Below are 23,126 nucleotides of genomic sequence, written 5' to 3'. Positions count from 1 at the left end.
TAATAAATAAAGCAAAACAAAGCAACATAAGCACATCATTTAGAGATAGGAACTTAACTACGTATCAGGAAACAAAGTGGCCATAACAAAGCAGTCTCTTTAGGGGACAAGGCATGGGAGTGGGGAAGTGGAAAAGGCCAGGATCCATCACAAGCCCTTCTGCACCACATGACTGTTTAATGATGTGCGTCTGTGTACTGCTTTGGTAGGGGTGGGATAGACTGGGAGGAAAATCAGGTCACCAAGTCAAGTATTAGCAAGAAATAAACTGAGTAAAGCCTTCTAAAGTGACTGACACTTACCTACTGGGGCCTGGGGGGCTCCAAAGCCCAAAGTGGCTGTCGTAGTATTAAATCCAGGGGCCCCAAAGGCTCCTGTACCAAGAGGCCCTCCGATCTTAGGTTGGTTGTTCCCAAACAAAGATGCCTGTCCAGCACCAAGAGCTATGGAGACAAGAGGAAAGAAAAAGCGCCACAGGAGATCCTTTGAATGTTATGCCAGAGGTCAGTTACTTAAAAATATAATACATTTGGAAACTTCATAATGACCACTCATTTCAACAAGAGTATGTAATACAGTAAATGCTAATTATTGCCAGGTACTGTGCTGAGTACATTATATACATCAGAGGCAAAATACTTAACCTCACTGTGCTTCAGTTTCCTCAACTATAACATGAGATAGTAATACACAGATATCTATCCTAAGGTTAAAATGAATAAACACACATATTAAGTATTTACAAGAGGACTGGTAGATACTAATACTCATTAAATATTAGCTAGTATCTCACTTAATCTTCATAAGCCTGAAGCAGGAAATATCCACATTTAACAGATGAGAAAACTGAGGGTTTAGTAATCAGTTCAATGTCACAAATGTAGTAAATGGTGAAAATGAGGTTCAAACACTGGTGCATCTGACAATACAATCAGGGTTCTTAATTGCTACACTATAGAAATAGAGTTTGAAAGAATTAAAAAATAATCAAGTCTCCTTAAATCTCAGTATTTGCAAGTCAAAATATGAAGATGAACCAAACACAATGTCATCTTTTTGACTAACTTATAGGCTAAACTATAGAAAACCAAACCCAAGACATCTCTGAACAGCAAAAGTAATACTTTCAAATATACCATCTCATGCAAACTACACCAAGACAAATATTTTGTTTTATAAAAAGCTAAATGGGGGCACCTGGTTGGCTTAGTTAGAAGAGTGTGCAATTCTTGATCTTGTGGTCATGAGTTAGAGTCCCACTTGGAGTACAGAGATTACTTAAATAATAAAACTTAAAAAAAAAAGAAAAGAAAAGCTAAATGCCTTGTGATGTGCTTACCGAGCAGACTCAAGTTTCATTATGAATCAGACCGGATGGAATAAAAACTTATTTTTTCACCAAGGGGAAACCCACTGCAGAAACTTATGTTTTAAAGCCTAATGAATCTTGCTTATGGATCTTGTTGTGGCAGTGAAAATGGGACAAATTTATTTAGAATAAATTACTGGCATAAAAATTTTTTTAAAATTTCCATCACCTCCTCCTCAAAAAGTTACTGGCAATTTAGAAGATCTAAAGTTCCTTTTAACGCCAACAATGAATCTTGAGCGATAAAATCATTTCAAAGATATAATACTTAGAGGTCAAAAATATCGAGGGACACCTGGGTGGCTCAGTCAGTTAAGCTTCCGAGACTTGATTTCACAGCTCAGGTCATGATCTCAGAGTTGTGAAATCGAGCCCCCCCACTGGGCTCTGCACTCAGTGTGGAGCCTGCTTGAGATTCTCTCTCCCTCTCCCTCTGCACCTGCTTGCACTCTCTTTCTAAAATAAGTAAAATCTTAAAAAAAAAAAAAAAAAAATCGAATACGAACTGCTTTATGATAAAAAAAAAAAAAAAGACAGGAAGTCTATACTCCGAGAATCCATACAATATAAATTAGTGAGGGTAACATTCCTTAACTGTATAACCTCATTAATAACAAGAAGACAACAATGTAGCGAAGGGATTATTTCTCCCAAAGCCCAGCTTTAGAATAGGAAATAAGACTCCTTTTAAAGTTGCAAACCAGGGGCACCTGGGTGGCTCAGTCGTTAAGCATCTGCCTTCGGCTCAGGTCATGATCCCAGGGTCCTGGGATCGAGCCCCACATCGGGCTCCCCGCTCTGCAGGAAGCCTGCTTCTCCCTCTCCCGCTATCCCTGCTTGTGTTCCCTCTCTCGCTGTGTCTCTCTCTGTCATACAAATAAATAAAATCTTTAATAAATAAATAAATAAATAAAATAAAGTTGCAAACCATTAGAAATTGGTGAAAATTCCAAGAAAAACTGAAATTACTTCCTTGAAGGACATAGTTTACAGCACAAATTTCAGAATTCTTTATTTTTCCAGGTAACAAATACCTCTTTACCCCCTGAACAAAAACTTAGAAGAAACCCAAATATATAAAACAGACAGGGACGCCTGAGTAGCTCAGTCAGTTAAGCATCTGCCTTTGGCTCAGGTCATGATCCCAGGTGGGATCAAGTCCAGCATCAGGATCCTTGCTCAGTGGAGAGCCCGCTTCTCTCTCTGCCTGCTCCCCCTGTTGTGCACACTCTCTCTCTCTGACAAACAAATAAATGAAATCTTTTTAAAAAAATAAAATGGACAAAAATTTCTCATCTGGGTGGGTGTGTATTTCCCTCACCTTTGTAGCAGTCCTTGATGAAGAACCATGAAACAGTCTAAAAACCACTGTTACTTCAATAAGCCAAAAAAGAATAAAAAAGGCATTGGGAGGTTCAGGTGACCTGGAAAGAGACTGTCATAAAGTGACCTGTCTGCATACTGTTGCAATTTATTAACGGAAAAATACGCATTTTATCCAGAGCTATCTCCTATTATGTAAATGGATTTTTATGTTTAATGAAAAGACCTACTAATAGTCCACAAGTTAAGGGACACTCTGATGAAAGATAATGTCAATTTATAAAATGTGGTGTATTTATAATTAGTTGTAGGAATCATAAAGCAGATATATGGGGAGCACCATGGTAATAGTGGCCCTAGAAACTCCAAGGATACTCAAGAGAAAAGCGAAAATGGTTATATTCCTTTTGAGATCTTCCAACATTAAAATTTAATTTTATTTATGGTATCTATTACTTTGGGTAAATTTTTCTGCGTATACCTTAGCAACAATGAACTTTACTAGATGCACCCTTAAACTTATTACTTCATGGAAAATTTTTAAGAACTAAAATTTCTTAATATTACCAAGTAACTACCAAGAAAATGCCATACTATTGATAGTGCCAATGACAGTTAATATCACTGTCAAATCAGAAACTTATACTCCCATGATTTAATGAATGTTCCTTAGTCCGAGCACATCAGGTGGGAAAATATCACACACCAAAGAATAACATAAAATGTTTTATAGGAAAATTTCTTATAGGAAATTTTACCTTTGCTGAGGTAGGAGTCTGAATCTCTATCACTCAAAATAAAAGGAGTATGAATCTCCATCACTCAAAAAAAAGGTGCAAAGAATACCCACTTAGCTAGTGCCCCCAAAAAGACATCACCCAAAGCTACAGTGCTATTCTCCTTGTGATACCATGAAATGCAGAGTTCATGAACGTGGGTATTTACATATAACATCTCAAGACACCCTGCTCTCAAAGCCTAAAGTCTACTTTAGCAGAGGTGACCATCAAAGAATTCCACCAGTGTATGCATGGTGGTTCACAGAACTTTCATTTCCCTACATGATCTATTGCTGCTAAGGTTGGAGGTGTAAAATTCTTTACTGATTGTATTTGGGTTTTAGTTTATACAAACAAAGCATGAATGAGGGATATATTACAGCAGTAAAAATGTTATCTGTTGTCTCTGAAGTAGAACTACTTAAGGAAAACTGAACATATTCAAATAAACAAAAAGGCTGAGAAATTACATTATCGTGGAAGAGATGATGATAGCATTAGAAAAAACTATACGACATTATATAACTTGGGACTATAGGAGAAGGCACTGCTAATAACCTGCAAGACCTAGAAGCCAAAAAGGAAAGAATGACAACTTTAACCACATAAAAATAAAACATGTGGAGCGCCTGGGTGGCTCAGTTGTTAAGCGTCTGCCTTCGGCTCAGGTCATGATCCCAGGATCCTCAGGTCAAGCCCCACATCGGGCTCCCTGCTCCGCGGGAAGCCTGCTTCTCCCTCTCCCACTTCCCCTGCTTGTGTTCCCTCTCTCACTGTGTCTCTCTCTGTCAAATAAATAAATAAAATCTTAAAAAAAAGTAAAATAAAAATAAAATAAAACTTGAACATGACGATACCATAAAATTAAATGGTAAACTTAAACACTTGGTGGAAATATCTGTAACAGACATTAAAGTAGCATCTTACCTGAGCTTTAGGTTTATGGTTCACAAACTGTCTAGGGTCAAAACTACCCTTGAAAAAGCTTGTAATTTACCCACGCCAAAGCTAATTTTACCTCCAGGATTAGAAAAGAACACTGATGTCAGATGACATATTCTGCTTAAGTTTAGGGTTCACACTACACAAAAAACTACAGCTTTTTAATTTTTATTTCTTGTAAAATATATATGATAGAATTTGGATAAGTTAAAAAGTTCAAATAAAACTCTACCATACAACCCAAAAGAGTTAATATCCACAATATATAAAGCTGTCTCAAAAATAGATGAAACAATGATCAAATATTATGAATAAGGAATTAAGATTCAAATGGCCAGTAAACATACATAGGAGTATCCTTCATCAGTAATGAGTGAAGTGCAAATCAGAATACACCAATTTCCACTATCATGCATTTAAAGATGAAAAAGTCCAACAATATGGAAAAGTATGGGGAAAATGAGCACTTTAATACAATGAGAGCAAAAATTCATATTGGCATTCTTTTTGGAAGGCAAATTAGCAAGACTGACCAAAATTCAAAACGTGTGTATCTTCTGACCCAATTCCAACTATCAATCCCACAGTAATACTAACATATACAAAATTATGTAACAAAGATCTTCACTATTGCATTGCTAATATCAAATAACTCAAACATCTACTAAAAGGGGAAAACTGAATTATGTTATGTGTATGTACTTATGTCATGTGTATATACGCACATATATACACAATGGAATACCGAACAGTTATTTTTAAAGAATAAGTCAGATCTATATATATACTGACCAAAGAAAAAACTATATGCCCAAAATGTCATGGGAAATGAAAAAATGAAATACAGAATACCATGTAAGGCAGTTGCTTTCAGTTTGAAACATTTTTGACTGTAGCACACAATATGAAATACACGGAGACCCATAACACACACACACACACACACATATAACTAAAACAAAAATTAAATGATAGTTAACCTTACTTTGTAAATGAGTTTCCCATTCTATTATTTTTTTCCTTAAATGCTGTTTGCAGCCCACTATATAACTATTACATCCAACTAACGTACCTCAGCCTTTGGTTTAAAAAAACCACTCATGTAGGATATGGTTTCTATTTAAGAAGATAATAGAAAATACATAAAACACACATGTACAACTGTATGTGTTTGTACACATTTGAAAAACGTATAAAATGAAAAAAATGTATAAAATGTAAAGGAGTCTGACAAGAACACGCCAAACTTTAAATAGCTGTTACTTCACAACTGATATACGTTGACTTATCATACTTCTGTATTGTTGAATTTTTTTTAAAACACTTATATCTTTTATTTAAAAAAGAAAATGGAAGGAAATAGTTCATAGAGTATAAAATGAGGTTCTATTAAAAAGGAAAGGACAGGGGCGCCTGGCTGGCTGAGTTGGTGGAGCATACAACTCTTGATCTCAGGGTTGTGGTTTCAAGCCCCACATTGGGTATAGAGATTGCTGAGTAGTAAAATCTTAAAAAAAAAAAAAAAAAAGAGAGAGAGAGAGATGAAAGATAAGTGATCAGAGCATAGTAGCAAAGACAACAGATAACTGGATAGTGGAAGCAGAGACCATGGAAATAAATGGTTTGCAACTAAATGACCACACACCCATGGTCAGATGACTTGGGAAATAGACAAAACTATATGCTTTAACAACCTTGTTGGAACTGTACATGCTGTTATTCATTTATGACCACTACCACTCTCATATTGCTTAAAACAGTTTGGTAGGCAGAAGGGTCAATATCTTCAAAGGCACTAAAAAATAAATTATCAATAGTAGGAACAGAGACAAAGGTATGACAGCTCTACATCAAGGTGGAAAGAATTGAGAAGTATGCACAGACCTTACTAAAACCTCAGAGTATTTGCTAATTACTTCAACTAATGCTCTTACTGCTCTCTCTTACTATAAGGGTAATAAAGCTTACTTGATTAACAGTTCAAAGTCTCAAATGCCTTCCTGTTACAAAGGCAGCACAAGGGAACTGAAAGTTAATAATGCCATCATATTGACAAGTCTCACATTAAATACTAAAAATCCCAGATAGACTAGGACTATCAGAAGAAAAACATTTTATAGAAAGGAAGCATATAACTTTTAAGATAAAACGTCCAAATGTTTTAAAACCTGGTAAAGCAAAACTGCTGGGAATGTTTTATAAGTCCATTTGTGAAAATGCAAATCTAGTCCTCTTATTCCCCAGCATATGATCAAACAGAGGTCCTAAGTTCCAGCAATTAGAAAGCCAAGCTGTGTCACTTCCTAAATCTCATGGTACAGTTCCTTACCTGTTCCAAATCCTGCACCAAGCCCAGTTCCCAGAGTCCCAGGTCCTGGTTTACTTCCAAAAATACTACTCCCACTGGTGTTTGTGCCAAAACCTAGAAGGACAAAAGATGAGTGGACTGTACTGTTAACACAACTCTCAATTTCCTATACAAGGGAATTTTTAAAAAGGCAGTCTGACTCTAAGCTTTGCATCCTGTCAGTTATTAATATTTAGAAATTGTAAATGGTAAGCTAACTTAACCTTTTTAAAGAATTTTAATTTTGATGCCTATAAACAGACCCCAAAATCTTCCTATTTCATTATGTTTCAGACTTGAAATATTCAATACCGGATAACATCCATTAAAGTGATTGTGCTTGAGCATATACAATCCCTTTGTAAGACTCAGAGGCTCAAACCTATTTTTCATGTCTAATTAATGGAAGAAAAATGCATTCCCTCAAACTTTCACTAAAAATAAGATAGTCGGGGTGCCTAACTGGCTCAGTCAGTAGAGCACATGGCTCTTGATCTCAGCGTCGTGAATTTGAGCCCCACAATGGGTAGAGATTACTTAAATAAATAAACCTTATTATATATATATTAAAAATAAGACAATCTCAAAGACACTTTACTGAAGCTAAAGGTTCTTGCTAATAGAAATTTACCTATAAAAATCCCTACAGTAGGGCGCCTGGGTGGCTCAGTCGTTAGGCGTCTGCCTTCAGCTCGGGTCACGCTCCCAGGGTCCTGGGATCAAGTCCCACATCGGGCTCCCTGCTCTCAGCAGAAAGCCTGCTTCTCCCTCTCCCACTCCCCCTGCTTGTGTTCCTCCTCTAGCTCTCTCTCTCTGTGTCAAATGAATGGATAAAATCTTAAAAAAAAAAAAAATCTCCACAGTAGCTTTGGTTTTGAACAGATGAACCTTGTATGGGCAGTAATGTGTGGCTGGCTGATCACACATTGGAACTTTAATGGTGTCATACTCAATCAACTCATAGGAGCACTCAAGGACTTAACTAGCTGATATTAGGAGAGAAAATAATCTATAAATAACTTTTCTTGGGTTGAACTGTTTTATTATCAGAGATGATGGAGAGTTAAAGAAATCACCCTCCTTCACTATGACCTCCCATCTAGAGAAAATCCTATGATTCCCCTTGAAAATCCACAGGTTTCACCAAAAGACACCTCTACTGCATTATTGCTATTATTTCCCTTTTGTTCAGATATGTCCACGAAGTTTCTGCACTCCTTTTGTAGCTAAATATCAACAAAACATCCAATCAGCATATCATTAATCTTTTTTTTTTTTTATTCATTAAAGAATCTCTACACCCAACACTGGGCTCGAACTCAAGACCCCGAGATCAAGAGTTGCATGCTCCAGGGGCACCTGGGTGGCTCAGTCAGTTGAGCATCTGACTCTTCGTTTCGGCTCAGGTCATCTCATGGGTTGTGGGATCAAGCCCTGCATTGGGCTCCGCACTTGGAGGGGAGTTTGCTTGAGGATTCTCTCCCTCTGCTCCTCCCCCAACTCACTGGAGTGCACATGCGCGCACGCACTCTCTCTCTAAAATAAATAAATAAATCTTTATAAAAGAAAAAGAGTTGCATGCTCTACTGACTGAGCCAGCCAGGCGTCCCATCATTAATCTCTTGATAGGAGGGGGAAAAAAAAAAAATCAATCACTGGCCAGCAAACCTTGTTCATGGAACACTCAGAAGTCTTTTTAAAAGGTATCATGGAGGGGGATCAAGTACGAAAGATAACAGAGTAAAGAGAGTATCCTGAAATATAGGACATTATCACCAACTAAGAATGTTATAGTTAGTCATGCCAATATCTGGATTATCTCAATGAAAGCAAAGAATTTAAACAGTTTGAAAATATATTTCTAATCTCACTTAAAAATGCATGGGATCTGACATAATCTGACACATTTTAAATCATACATTCACTAAAAATTTTCTTCAATTGTGCTAATTAATAGCTATGCCACAAAATGGGAGTACTGCTACTCAAGCACAGTTTTTTTTAAAGAAGGAAAAAAAACCAGGAAAAAATGTACTTGGAGATACTCTTTTTCTTTTTGAGTTAAAATTTAACCAGAAAGGATCTTCCAGCCCAGTAAACAGCAGAAAATATTTGTGAGCTACCTCAAACCCACATGAGGGAAATAAGTCCCAACTTACACTGTTTATACCACACATTTCCTCCGATTCTAACTGACAAAAGTTGATTAACTCTGTTATTTCAAAACAATTTTTAAATGAAAATTAAGGACGATTAATTAATGGTCAATTAATTTACAACAAAGGAGTTAAGCATATACAATAGGGAAGGACAGTCTCTCCAATTAATGGTGCTGGGAAAACTGGACAGCAAAAGAATGAAACTGGACCACCATCTTACACCATAAACAAAAATTAAAGACTTGAACTCTAAGACGTGAAAGTATAAAACCCCTAGAAGAAAACATGGGCATTAAGCTCCTTAATATCTGTCTTGGCCGAAACAGAGAGGGAGGCAAACCATAAGAGACTCTTAATCTCAGGAAACAAACTGAGGGTTGCTGGAGTGGAGAGGGGTGGGAGGGATGGGGTGGCTGGGTGATGGACACTGGGGAGGGTATGTACTATGGTGAGCGCTGTGAATTGTGTAAGACTGATGAATCACAGACCTGTACCCCTGAAACAAATAATACATTGTATGTTAATTTAAAAAAAAAAATCTGTCTTGGCAATGATTTTTTGGATGTGACACCAAAAGCAAAGGCAACAAAAGCAGAAAGAAACAACTGGGACTACATCAAACTAAAAAGCTTCTGTACAGCAAAGGAAACCATCAACAAAATGAAAAGGTAACCTACTGAATAAGGGAAAATATTTGCAAATCATAGATCTGATAAGAGGTTAATATCCACAATACATAAAGAACTCAATCCAGTGGCAAAAACACAATCTAATTAAAAATGGGCAGAGGATCTGAGTTGTTCTCTTTACAAAGAAGACATACAGATGGCCAAAGGACATATGCAAAGATACTCCACATCATTAATCATCAGGGAAATGCAAATCAAAACCACAACGAGGTATCACCTCATACCTATTAGAATGGCTATTATCAAAAAGACAAAAAATAACAAGTGTTGGTAAAAATGTGGAGAAAAGGGAACCCTTGGTGCACCATTGGTGAGCATGTAAATTGGTGTAGACACTGTGGGAAACAGTATGGAGGGTCCTCAAAAAAATTAAAAATATAGATTCCATATGATCTAACAATCCCACTTCTGGGTATTTATCCAAAGAAAACTAAAAAACTAACCCAGGAAGACATGCACCCCCATATTCACTGCAGCATTATTTACAACAGCCAAAATACAGGAAATAACCTAAATAGCCACTGATGGATAAATGGATAAAGATGTGATATATACATATAATGGATTATTATTCAGCTGTAAAGGACAATGAAATCTTGCCATTTGTGACAACAGGGATGGAATTTGAAAGCATTATGCTAAGTGAAACAAGCCATATAGAGAAAGACAAATACCGCAGGATCTCACTTGTATGTGTAATCTTATAAAACACACACAAAAAAACAGCTTATAGATACAGACAATAGATTGGTGGCTGCCAGAAGAAGGTGATGAGGGGATGGGTGAAATGGGTGAAAGGGGATCTAAAGGTACAAACTTCCAGTTATAAAATAAGTAAGTCATGGGGATGTAATGTACAGCATGGTGACGATAGTTAATACCGTCTTGCATATTTGAAAGTTGCTAAAATAGCAATCCTAAAAGTTCTCATCATACACACACAAAAAACATATAACTACGTTTGGTAACATGTTAACTAGTCTTACTGTTAACATGTTAACATGTTAGTAACATGTTAACTAGTCTATTATATGATTCGGCAGAAATACCAAATCATATGTCCTACGCCGGAAACTACTGTTATATTTCAATTATATCGCAATTCAGAAAAATGAGCTTTTAAAATAAAAAAGATGTTTAAGTATACAAATAGCTCCTTAACTGTCCACTTAACATACAGTATGGAAGAATCACTGATTTATTGCCCAGCACCATCTTATCAATACCCAAAGAATCAATCTATTTTTATTTTTTTTTAAAGATTTTATTTATTTGTCAGAGAGAGAGAGAGCACAAGCAGGGGGAGCGGCAGGCAGAGGGAGAGGAAGAAGCAGGCTCCCCACTGAGCAGGTAGCCTGATGTGGGCTGGGATCATGACCTGAGCGGGAGGCAGACGCTTAACCATCTGAGCCACCCAGGCGTCCCAGAAGCAATCTTTTTAAACTGTTGCTCACAAGTGTTGACATACTGTCTGTAATTCCTCTCCTGAAACAATTCTACTCCTCCATTCATTCGGAAATTCAGACACTATCTTATACTCATTTAATCTTAAACCCGTCCCTCCCAGGAATAATCATTTACTAAGAAAATAAGCTGATGACTCTAAAGAATGACTTAAGGATCTCACAACACCAACTGTAGCAGCAGGTACCCCAACCTTTAACTCTGTGAATTAATCAGCAGCCAAATGAAACAAAATCCCATAATGGATGTGTGACTAACAATAATATAATGATGCTCTAAATCTTTGTATAATCTTATCCCATTTCCAGATTTGTTATATGGCTTATTTCCAAATCAGAAGACTCTGTCCACAAACTCAAAGTTGATAGCTTCCCAAGAAAACAAGAATATCAAAGAAAGCCTTACTTAGGATCCCTCAAGGGTAGTAATGGGATGTTAAATTCACCCAAGAGTAGAACAAAACTTGCTACTATGCAACCCCCATCTGACTTAGAAGGAATCCTTACTCTTAGGGCCCCATTTATTCACTCATTAATTCATTTAACCAAGTTTTAGTGAGTACCTATTCTATGCCAGGCATTAGGTCAAAACTGGGGATTAAAAAAGGAAAAAAAATTAGGACAATTAAGATTCATCACATAAGCTAGTGAGGCATATTGGATAAAAATGAACTCTTTCACTTTCAAAACATCAAACATGAATATAAATGTATTTACACAACAACAACAAAATCTCCAAACAAATCAGAAATTCGCAATGATGAAGAACATCAAGTATATTTCAGAAGTCTAGCCCATTTTATCACTTTAGCCTATATAAGCACCCACCTAAAAACAATGTTTGGTTTTTTTCTGAGCATGAAGAATGCACCAAAAAACACGCATTTTCAAAGGAAGGGAAAATTGGTTCTTGAGGGGCTAAATGAATCACAGCTATACAATGGCTTATGGCCCTCCAAAGGGCCACAGTACATAAACAGATATAACAGAACACATGTGGTATTAAAATCTCACAGGGTAAGATGATGATTACAAAGCTTTTGGGGGAAGGAGTGACAGTGATGAAAAAAGATTGAAAAACTCTAATTTAACCTTTAAGTATCTTTCCCATCTTAATTTTATAAAATAAACAAGTACTCAAAATAGATACCCATGCTAACCAAGCCCAATGCCTCAAAACCATTCTTTCATAATCAAAAAGAATTAATCGTTGAAATGATAATCACTACTAAGAGTGAGCGAGCAACACAACAAAAAAGGTTAAAAAAATCAAATTAAAGGGGCAGCTGGGTGGTGCAGTTGGTTAAGCGTGAACTCTTGGTTTCACTTCAGGTCATGATCTCTGGGTCGCTCAGCACAGAGTCTGCTTGGGGACTCTCTCTCCCTCTCCCTCAACCCCCTTCTCCCCGCGCTCGTGCTCTCTCTCTCAAATAAATACATAAATCTTTTAAAAAATCAAATCGGGGACGCCTGGGTGGCTCAGTCGATTAAGCGTCTGCCTTCGACTCAGGTCATGATCCTAGGGTCCTGGGATAGAGCTGCACATCAGGCTCCATGCTCAGTGGGGAGCTTCCTTCTCCCTCTCTCTCTCAAATAAATACATAAATAAATAAAATCTTCATTAAAAAAATAAATAAGGGCGCCTGGGTGGCTTGGTTGGTTAAGTGTCTACCTTCAGCTCAGGTCATGATCCCAGGGTCCTGGGATCGAGTCCCACATCAGGCTCCCTGCTCAGCAGGGAGTCTGCTTCTCCCTCTGCCCTTTCCCCTGCTCGTGATCTCTATCAAATAAATAAAATCTTTTAAAAATAATAATAAAATTAAGTGCAAAAATTTAGGAATTGGTACCTATTTCTTTCACATATGCATTTCTGTAAAAACGTATCACCTTCTAACAGATTCTTAATGTAGTCTCTTTCTCTAGTACACTATAAGACCATTTAAAAACACTGAAAAACTATAAAACTCTGTAACTGAGCCAGCCAGGCACTCCAATAACCATCTTTTCATTCATTTCACACTAAATACCCCCTGTGCCTAATAATATATCTGGCACATAAAATGAACTTTCGTTATCTAACACAAATTATTAAAGACATTTAGAATAATATAATGTTTCTATTAAACAAGTTTAATTTTTCCAACATATCTCTGAATAGTGGTTTAGGGTTATTTTTTAATTATTATTCAATCTAATCTGTATTTTCCAAATTTTTAAAAATGAACATGCAATCAAAAATATACTTTTGCAGCTTGAGGGAAAACTCCAATTTTCAGTTAAGAATCACGCAATCTCAAAAAAAATTATGAAATCTCAAAAAACAACTAAGAATCAAAACAAAAATGACAACAAAAAACATTTAAAAAAATCATCAAATCTCATTTGTACACTACTTCCCTGTTTGAAACCTGGCCTAAAACAATGTGTTCTTTCAACCGAATGGGTTTCATTTCTGGTTTCTCAACTACCAGTGAGGTAATCTAAAGAAAATCTATTTCCTTATTTTGGAAAAAATCTATCTCCATTAGAGAAGCAATTTTCTACAAGGTACCACTGCATGTGCTGAATGGCCCATTTTATCCAAAGCAGGCAATTAAGAGACTAATAATGAGGTAAGGCAATTTACAACTTTTCTAAGTATGTCAACCCAAGTCCATGATTTTAAATCTTTCCCTCCGGTACCTCACATCAAGCCACAGCTTACCTGAGAATTTTTAAAAATTCCCAATCATATGAATCAGGAGAATGATGTGTGGTATAGTCAGTGTAACTTTAAGAGAGCCAAACCTGCTTTTTATATGTACCAAAATTGGAAGTGTTTGTATTGGTTCCTAAAGTCAGGGTTGGTTTGTTACCAAAGAGCCCGCCACTGGTTGTACCAAATGAAGGAGCACTGGTTGTGCTGGTTCCAAATGTAGTAAGCTTGTTATTGCCAAACAGGGTCTAAAAAGAATAAAACACAGGAAAATTTTAAGTAGTATAAAGATACACTCCAAACAACAAATAGAGGTTACCTCAGGTAAACTGGATTGAGGATGAGGTAAGCAAGAGGAGAGGTCATAACTTTTATGAAAAAATAGGCATAATGTGAATAAAGACTATCAGAAAAGTATACTAATCTGAGCAAGATTAACTTTATAGAGCATGCTCCTAGCCTAAGAAGTTAATGGCAACCCTTCAGCAAACACAGTATTACAGTGGAGCAAAGAAAACAATAAAGTAATCAAATATTTCTTTACCTGGTAACAGAAAAGTATCATGTATTTAATTTGCCAGTATAAACAGTTATAATAAAAAATTAAAACATGTTAGAACATGGATGAGCCTTCAAAACATTATGCTAAGTAAAAGAAATCAGTCACAAAAGACTACACATTATGTGATTCCATTTATATGAAATGTCCAGAATAGATAAATCTGTAGACAGTAAGCCTGAGGTAACTGGGGAGAAATGAAAAGTGACTACTAATGAGTATGAGGTTTCTTTTTATTAAGGTGATGAGTATGTTCTAAAATTGACTATGGTGATAGTTCCAGTCTGTTGGTAAACTAAAAACCACTGAATTATAAGCCTTGAAAGGGTGAATTGTATGGCATACGGATTATATCTCAATAAAGTGGTTATTAAAAAGAACTTTTTGAAGCATTATATAATTTTCTCAATTTCTCATCTCAATTAGCTGCCCAAAGAAAAATTAGGAAATAACAGATTTTAATTTCCATGAAATTCACATTTTGGAATTTTTCTTTTCTTTTCTTTTTTTTTAATTAGCCACAACAGCATGTTCAAAGCTTTTTTTAATGGGTACATAATACAGATTGGCTGTTTCATACTAATTCTCACATAGTTAAGTGGCCATACAGAATTTACTATTATTTTTAGGTCAAGTGCACTCCTAAATAGTTTACTTAAATAACTTAACAAGGAACACAATTCAGTTAAGCCTCCATTGCATGAAAACCATGAGACTGCCAACAATTTTAGCAACTTAGAATGTTTACTTCTCAAGTATCATACCAACTTATCACCCCAAAAAGAGGTTAGATATAGGAATTAAAAGTCACCCGATTTTAAGAATGAAAGCACTTCAATTTAGACTCAATTTAACCAACTGGAGTGATATTTTGCTATCAGAAGTAAACTGTACATAAGCACTGAGGCAAAGAAGTTTAAAAAAGAACTTACTACTTGAAAATTAACCTACTGAAGTTACCTGGTTATTCTTTTTTGCACCAAATAGCTTTAGTTATATCAGTATCAAGTCATATAATGTATCCAGTAAAAACACTTGAAAGATAATTAAATCTTTCTTAGAAATTCCTTTAACCAATGTATACACATCTTCAAATTAGAGTCAACTGTAAAAACCTACCGAACCAACAGCACCAAATCCAGTGTTGGGCTGCCCAAAGAGACCCGTTCCTGTTCCAAATGCTGTCCCAGTGCTGGTGTTTGTAGCTGTCCCAAAAAGACCTCCAGGCTGTGAGGCTTGGGTCACTCCAAATAAACCCTGCAAAAAGTAATCTACATTAAAAGATATCCTACAACAGTCTGTTTTCTTTAAGAGTCTTAGATTAATAATTGTTGCCATTTTAAAAAAGTTTATTTGATATACATTATGCTAAATACATAGAGCATTTCTTTTCTTCACAACAACCCTGATGAGGAGGGCCATTTAAAAAAACAAAACAGGGGCGCCTGGGTGGCTCAGTCGTTAAGCGTCTGCCTTCGGCTCAGGTCATGATCCCAGGGTCCTGGGATCGAGCCCCGCGTCGGGCTCCCTGCTCCGCGGGGAGCCTGCTTCTCCCTCTGCCACTCCCCCTGCTTGTGTTCCCTCTCTCGCTGTGTCTCTCTGTCAAATAAATAAAATCTTTAAAAACAAAACAAAACAAAACAAAAATCCCACCTCGGGGCAGTTAAAAACTTGCCCAAGATGTCACAGCTCCTGAGTGACAGGACCAGAAATTCATACCTACATCTAAGCCCGATGAGTTCCAAGGTCCTGGGCAGCTAATAAGACTTTATACTAACTCCTATGCTCTAAGAAACAGCAGGGTTGCAACACTGAAAACAAAACAATATGACAGAATGCTTCATTTTCAGATAGTTATGCTGAAAGAACTAATCAACACTGAGCTGTGGAATGGATTTTGAATCAAGTAACTGAAAACAATCAGAAGAAATAATCAATCTGGACAGAGGCAGGAGTGTAAAGTTAAAGTCTTTTTTTTTTTTTAAAGATTTTATTTATTTGTCAGAGAGAGAGAGAGCACACAAGCAGGGGGAGCAGCAGGCAGAGGGAGAAGCAGGCTCCCCGCTGAGCAAGGAGCCTGATGAGGGACTTGATCCCAGGGCCCTGGGATCACGACCTGAGCTAAAGGTGGATGTTTAACCCAGCAACCCAGCAACGCAGGCATCCCAAAGTCGTCTTAATTTGAGATAAGAAACTACACTCATGGGGCGCCTGGGTGGCTCAGTCGTTAAGCGGCTGCCTTCAGCTCAGGTCATGATTCCAGGTCCTGGGATCAAGCCCCGCATCGGGCTCCCTGCTCGGCGGGAGGCCTGCTTCTCCCTCTCCCACTCCCACTGCTTGTATTCCCTCTCTCGCTGTGTCTCTGTCAAATAAAAATATAATCTTAAAAAAAAAAAAAAAAAAAACTACACTCATTTCAAATAAGCAAAATTCATATCCAATGTTTAAGAAGGTATTTTATTTTTGCATTAGTTAACGACAACAAAAAAATACTGCACTAATGGACTATTATTACTGAACTGAGAATTCAACAGTGCTGGGTTTTTTGTTTGTTTTTAAAGATTTATTTATTTGAGACCGAGAGAGAGAGAGAGAGGACATGCGAGCCCATGTGGGGGGTAGGGAGGTGGGGAGAAGAGGGAGAGGGAAGAGAGTCTCAAGCAGACTCCCCACTGAGCACGAAGTCTGATGTGGGGCTCGATCTGACATACCTGAGCTCATGACCTGAGCCCAAACCAAGAGTCAGATGCTTGACTGAGCCCACCCAAGTGCCCCAAACACAGTGTTTTTAAACAGCTTTACTAAGACATAATTCACATACCATAAAATTTACCCATTTAAAGTTCACTATTTAGGTTTTTTTCCCTATGTTCAGACTTATGCAATTACCCCTACTCTCTAAATTTAGAACAGTTTAATCACTCCAAAAAGAAACCCCAGGCCCGTTAAGAATCACTCCCTATTCCTAGGCAATCAATCACGAATCTACTTTTTGTTTCCATGGATTTGTCCATTCTGATTATTTTGTATGAATGGAATCCTATAAAATGTGGTCCTTTGTGGATGGCTTAACTTGTTTAAACTTGGCATGTTTAAAAGGTCCCAACCACGTTGTAACATTTATCATTCCATTTATGGCCGAGTAATATTCCACTGTATGAATACACATTTTTTTTTTTTTAAAGATTTTATTTATTTATTTGACAGAGAGAGGGAACACAAGCAGGGGGAGTGGGAGAGGGAGAAGCAGGCTTCCCGCGCAGCAGGGAGCCCGATGCGGGGCTCGATCCCAGGACCCTGAGATCATGACCTGAGCCGAAGGCAGACGCTTAACGACTGAGCCACCCAGGCGCCCTGAATACACATTTTTTTAAATTCATTCATTAATGGACATTTGAGATGTTTCTACATTCTGGCTATGTTATAATCATTTGTGTACAAATTTTTGTGTTTTCATTTCTGTTGGTGAAATACCAAGGTGTGCAATTACTGGGTTAAATGGTAACTCTGTGTGTAACATTTTGAGGAACCACCAAACTGTTTTCCAAAGTGGTTGTATTACCTTACATTCCCACCAGTAATGTGTAAGGTTTCCAATTTCGCCAAATTTTTGAAAATACTACTATCTAGTTTTTTATGCCACAATACCCATTAAAAATTACAATGAAAGGGCGCCTGGGTGGCTCAGGCAGTGAGTGTCTGCCTTCAGCTCAGGTCATGATCCCAGGGTCCTGGGATCGAGCCCCGCATCGGGCTCCCTGCTTGGCCGGGGGCCTGCTTCTCCCTCTCCCACTCCCCCGCTTGTGTTCCCTCTCTTGCTGTGTCTCTGTCAAATAAATAAATAAAATCTTTAAAAATAAAATAAAATAAAATTGAAACAATGCGAGTCTTCTAGCTTTCTTCTTTCTCAGGATTATTTTGGCTATTCTGAGTTCCTTTCTATTTTTTGTTTAGTGTTTTTATCATGAAAGGGTATCAAACGCTTTCTCTGTACCTACTGAAGTCATGTGGTTTCTGTTTTTTATTGTTTTTCTTTTATCCTTTTTTTTTTTTTTAAATGGGCTCCACGCTCCCCGCCGCCCCATGTGGGCTGGAACTCATGACCCTGAGATCAAGACCTAAGCTGAGATCAAGAATCAGAAGCTTAACCAACTGAGCCACCGAGGCATCCCTTTTTTATTTCTCTGGTTTATTAATTTTTCTATGTTGAACCAACATTCTGGGATGAATCCCACATGGTATGGTTATAATCCTTTTAATGTTACTGAATTTTGTTTGCCAGTATTTCTAAGATTTTGGGGTCTGGCTGTAATTGTTTTTTAATCAGATAAAATATCTTTAACTTAAAGGCCAGTTAAATTCCAAGAATTCGAATCAATAAATCATACCTCTTATTAATCTTAATTTTATTCTTCCCTAGAAGAGTCCTTAGAAATAAACTGGTAGTGACTCTAGTACTTCCTTTTTTGCTTTTTGCACAGAAGTATCAATTATCCAATATAGCTCTGAGTTTTAATGCTCCCTTATTTATTTTAATGAATTACACACCTTTGCCTGACCCCACTTAAGGGAACAAGATGAAAGAATACTCTGAAATACAGCCAGTAATTTATAAGTATTTTCTCCTATTACTCTACAGAATGGATACAGCCAATGTCCTAAGGTGTAGCCTTCAGGATGGCCAATTCTAGCACACTAAGCAGCTCAGAAAGAAGAGGTAACTTGCTCAACAGCCTCTCAATGAGTAAAGAGTAGAGCTTGTACTAGAATCTAGGTTTTAATTTTTTACATTTTGCTCTTTCCTTTACTACATACCATCAACCCTTAAGAACTACTAGAGGTAGAACTGGCTAGTTTGACATGATTAGAAGCCTCATTACTTAGCTCTATGAATGTACGATGTGGTGTTAACGAAGGGCCTGGTTGCTTACTATGGTGCTGGTGCTTGGCTGTCCTAGTGTGCTGGTATTACCGAAAGAAAAGCCAGTGTTCTGGGTGGTTGTGGCCTGGCCGAATGGTTTGCTGAAGAGGCTGGTGGTCTGCTGATTCTGTTGTCCAAAGAGACCACCCGGATTTGTTCCAAATCCAGTGGTACCTTTCAGAAAGAAAAAAATAAAAATAAATGGAGGAAAAAACCCTCAAACCTTACGTTACTCAGTTACTGCAACAGCCTTAATATTCTTGAATACATATCTAAATTACCCTACATTAATTCACTACTCAAACTAAATAAACATTTCACTTCCCATCCTTTTTCACCTAACTTGGATTTCGTTCAGACTTTAATTCCTACAATAATATTCTGACCCCAAGAACCCTGGCTGGGCTAAGTAATTTTCCTCTTGTGAGTCCAAAACTTTCCATTTTACAAGATACCACACTACACTCAAAATCTGTATGTGTATTTTAACCCTGTTAGACTAAGTTTTTCTTGAAAACAGGGGCTTTCTCTTTATAATTCCAGCATAGAATACATTGTACTTGATAATGAATATATGGCTAAGCTACATCACAGAACACCAGGATTGAAATGAATGTTAAATGCCACTTAAACATATATTTATCTGTGTATTTGTGGGTGTATATAAATCTCTCTAAAAGATCACGAAAAGGTCTAACTTTAGCTTGTTTCTATGGGGGAAAAATGGTAGCTAGGGGAGAGAAAGAAGATAACTTTGGTTACAGACTTTTTTGTGTCTCATGAACTTTTTATCATATATATGTACTACCTGTACAAAAGTAGTGTTTGTATTAAAGGAATTTAGTCCTCATCCTAGACTTCCCTCTTTCACATTCCACATCAAAGCAATCTATTAGCAAATCCCATCAGTTCTATGTTCACACTGGGTCCAGAATCTGACATTTTTACCACCTCCATCTCCTTAGCCAACCCACCATCATCTCTCATGTGAATGAAGCAACAGCTTTCCTAACGGATCTGTTTTCACCCTCGCCCCTTACAACCTACTTTTTCTTTTTCTTGAGTTTCTGAAGTTGATACAACACAGTGATTCCCCAAGTCTCTAGGTTATGCTATGCTCATAAATGTAGCTACCACAATTTACTCTATTTAATAGAGCAGGTTTCAGATGATCCTTCACTCATAATCACATGACTTCTCTTTCTACAACTTCTAATGGCTTCCCAACTCAAATAAAAATTCAGATCTTGACATTGGCCCACAAAGTCCTATAAAATATAGTCCCTATATCCCTCAATACTTCCCCTTAGTCCTTATCTCTTTGGAAAAAAACTCAGGGTTTTAGACTTATAGCTTCCTCTGGCTGGAATGTTCTTCCCCAGCAATTTGTACAGCTTTATCCTTTGCCTTCTTCAGAGGGGTCACTGTTCAAATGCTACCTTATCAAAGTGAGGCCCTTTTTAACCTTCTTCATTTAAAACTCTGTTTCTCTCCATCCCCACATACATATCACTCTATTCCTCCAACATCACTGCATTATTTTTCTCCATAGCATTTATCACAAAATGACAATTATGTTTCAGTTGTCTGTCCCTCCTCAATATGGCTCAATATGGTGCCAAGTGCTTACTAGTTCCAAAGGCTGTTTTGTTCTGACCATATGCAAAGCCTGAATTAGTGGTAGAGGAGCTGAAGAGTCCTGTCGCACTGGAGGTGGCTGGAGAAGACCCAAACAAGCCAGCTGTGGTACCTGCTCCCACTTGGTTCTGCGGGCCTTTCCGGTTAGCCTGATAATCCTCTAAACGAAGTTCCTAGAGGAAGGGAAAGCATATTTCCTATCTTTACATGCAGCCAAAAAAATTATTTAGGAAACAATACTTAAATTTAGAATTCAATTTCCATGTTCACATAAGAACCATGACTAAAAAACAGAAAACTACAGAACATTAACTTAATATCGTTACAGAAAAACACTTTCAATAGTGTAGAATGGACATTAAGATCCATACCGTAATCACTAACACTACAGGCCAAAGGACTAACCTATCTTAATTTTAATTTTCTTTTGTAAACAGTAGTACTTTCTTTTAGTAGAATGCTATGTAATTTTATCTACTCCCACCCCAAATGTAAAAATTAGCTAAAAAGATCAAGGATTCTGGGATGGGGTGAGGGGGTCTTGGAAAATTAGGGAAAGAAGGGATGAAATTTAACATTAACAGTTTTGCCTCACAGTCAGGGTGTTTCCAATAAAGCAAGTATAGTTTGGGATGCAGAGGAAGCAACAGTTACAATCAGGGTTGACACTCAAAATATACAAGACACTATCACACACCAATAAGAATGAACAAACTGGGGCGCCTGGGTGGCTCAGTCGGTTAAGCGACTGCCTTTGGCTCAGGTCATGATCCCGGAGTGCCGGGATCGAGTTCCATGTCTGGCTCCCTGCTCAGCGGGAAGCCTGCCTCTCCCTCTGACGCTTCCCCCTTCTCAGGCCCTCCTGTCTCTCTCTCTCTCAAATAAATAAAATCTTTAAAAAAAAAAAAAAAAAAAGAATGAACAAATTTTAACTTCATGAAACACCATGGATAAATCCCACAATGTGGAAAAACAGACTTAAAAACACATAATGCAAGATTTCACCTATATAAAGTCTGAAATGAGGAAAATATGGACAATCATGATAGTGGTTACCTTTAGAAGGGGGTGGAAATCGTGACTAGGGAGGCAGGGCATATGGGGGATATCAGGAATGCTGGTAATGCTCTGTGACTTAATCTGGATCCTGGTTACATGGGTATGTTCACTTGGTGAAAACTTACTATGTGGTACACTTATGATTTTTCATGAGTTTATTAGAAACATGTGCATGGGGTGTGCCTAGGTAGCTTAGTGGTTGAGCATCTGCCTTCAGCTCAGGTCATGATCCCAAGGTCCTGGGATTGAGCCCCACATCGGGCTCCCTCCTCAGTGGGGAGTCTGCTTCTCCCTCTGTATGTGCACCCTCTCTCAAATAAATAAATCTTTAAAAAAAAAAAAAAAAAAAAAAGAGTTGTGGAATATTCCCCAAAAAAGCAATCATTAAAAAAAAACAAAAAAAACATGCATGCCATGTACACACACACTGCCCAGTGTAATGTGAGCAACATAAAATCTATTATAATAGACTACCTAGTAGAACTATAGTTCTACTTACAAGCTGAATATTGCCCTGCCTAAAATATGTATGATTACTACATTAATTTAAAAAAATAATTTGGGGGGGGGCACCTGGGTGGCTCAGTTGGTTAGGCGTCTGCCTTCAGCTTGAGTCATGACCTCAGGGTCCTGGGATTGACCCCTGCATCAGTTTCCCTGTTCGGCCAGGAATCTGCTTCTCCCTCTCCCTTTGCTCCTCCCCTTCCCCTGCTCACTTGTGCTTGCATGCTCTAATAAGTAAATAAAATTTTTTAAAAAATAATAATTTGGCTGTGGGGCGCCTGGCTGACTCAATCAGTACAGCATGTGGCTCTTATTCTCGGTTGGGATCGTGAGTTCAAGCCCCACACTGGGCATAGAGCTTACTTAAAAAAAATGTGGTTGTTAGTTTTTTACATAAACCCAACGTGAACCACTTGATCCTAAAAATAATCAAAACATTTTTAAAACCTGCTTTCCAATAGAATCAAAAGGTTAGGCTGATATTTCTGTATTGCATTTTACTGACCTCTAGTGACTTGCTTTCATATTCTTTCATAGCAGTAATACACTGGTGCTTGGTACTGATGTTAGTGCTAACTCCAGCTTTAACCATAGTATCTGTACCAGTTGGAGGCTGCAAAAGAAGATAAAGGCAAATTTGAAAGTCTGAAGCAAATGTTTAAGTCCAAACTCTAAATCC

The 23,126-nt window shown here is 37.5% G+C and overlaps 1 protein-coding gene across 5 annotated transcripts in view; it reads right to left on the bottom strand.

Annotated features, from left to right (window-relative positions):
* Positions 1 to 23,126, bottom strand: part of NUP98 (nucleoporin 98 and 96 precursor) — a 120,198-nt gene that overhangs the window by 73,975 nt on the left and 23,097 nt on the right. For 2 of the 5 annotated variants that reach the window (XM_034995418.1, XM_034995419.1), the window contains exons 6-12: positions 22,953 to 23,060; positions 20,877 to 21,057; positions 19,257 to 19,420; positions 15,445 to 15,582; positions 13,876 to 14,014; positions 6,743 to 6,835; positions 303 to 443 (exon numbers count right to left, since the gene is read on the bottom strand). In XM_034995418.1, coding sequence (XP_034851309.1) covers positions 303 to 443; positions 6,743 to 6,835; positions 13,876 to 14,014; positions 15,445 to 15,582; positions 19,257 to 19,420; positions 20,877 to 21,057; positions 22,953 to 23,060 — 964 coding nt within the window. The remainder of the gene's footprint in view (positions 1 to 302; positions 444 to 6,742; positions 6,836 to 13,875; positions 14,015 to 15,444; positions 15,583 to 19,256; positions 19,421 to 20,876; positions 21,058 to 22,952; positions 23,061 to 23,126) is intronic. The other 3 variants (XM_034995421.1, XM_034995422.1, XM_034995420.1) reach the window with 2 other exon arrangements.

The sequence above is a fragment of the Mirounga leonina genome, unplaced genomic scaffold, assembly GCF_011800145.1.
Source record: "Mirounga leonina isolate KUSES-001 unplaced genomic scaffold, KU_Mleo_1.0 Mir_92, whole genome shotgun sequence".
Taxonomy (NCBI): domain Eukaryota; kingdom Metazoa; phylum Chordata; class Mammalia; order Carnivora; family Phocidae; genus Mirounga; species Mirounga leonina.
Note: the sequence above shows the minus strand (reverse complement) of the source record. Positions and strands in the feature narration are given on the sequence as shown.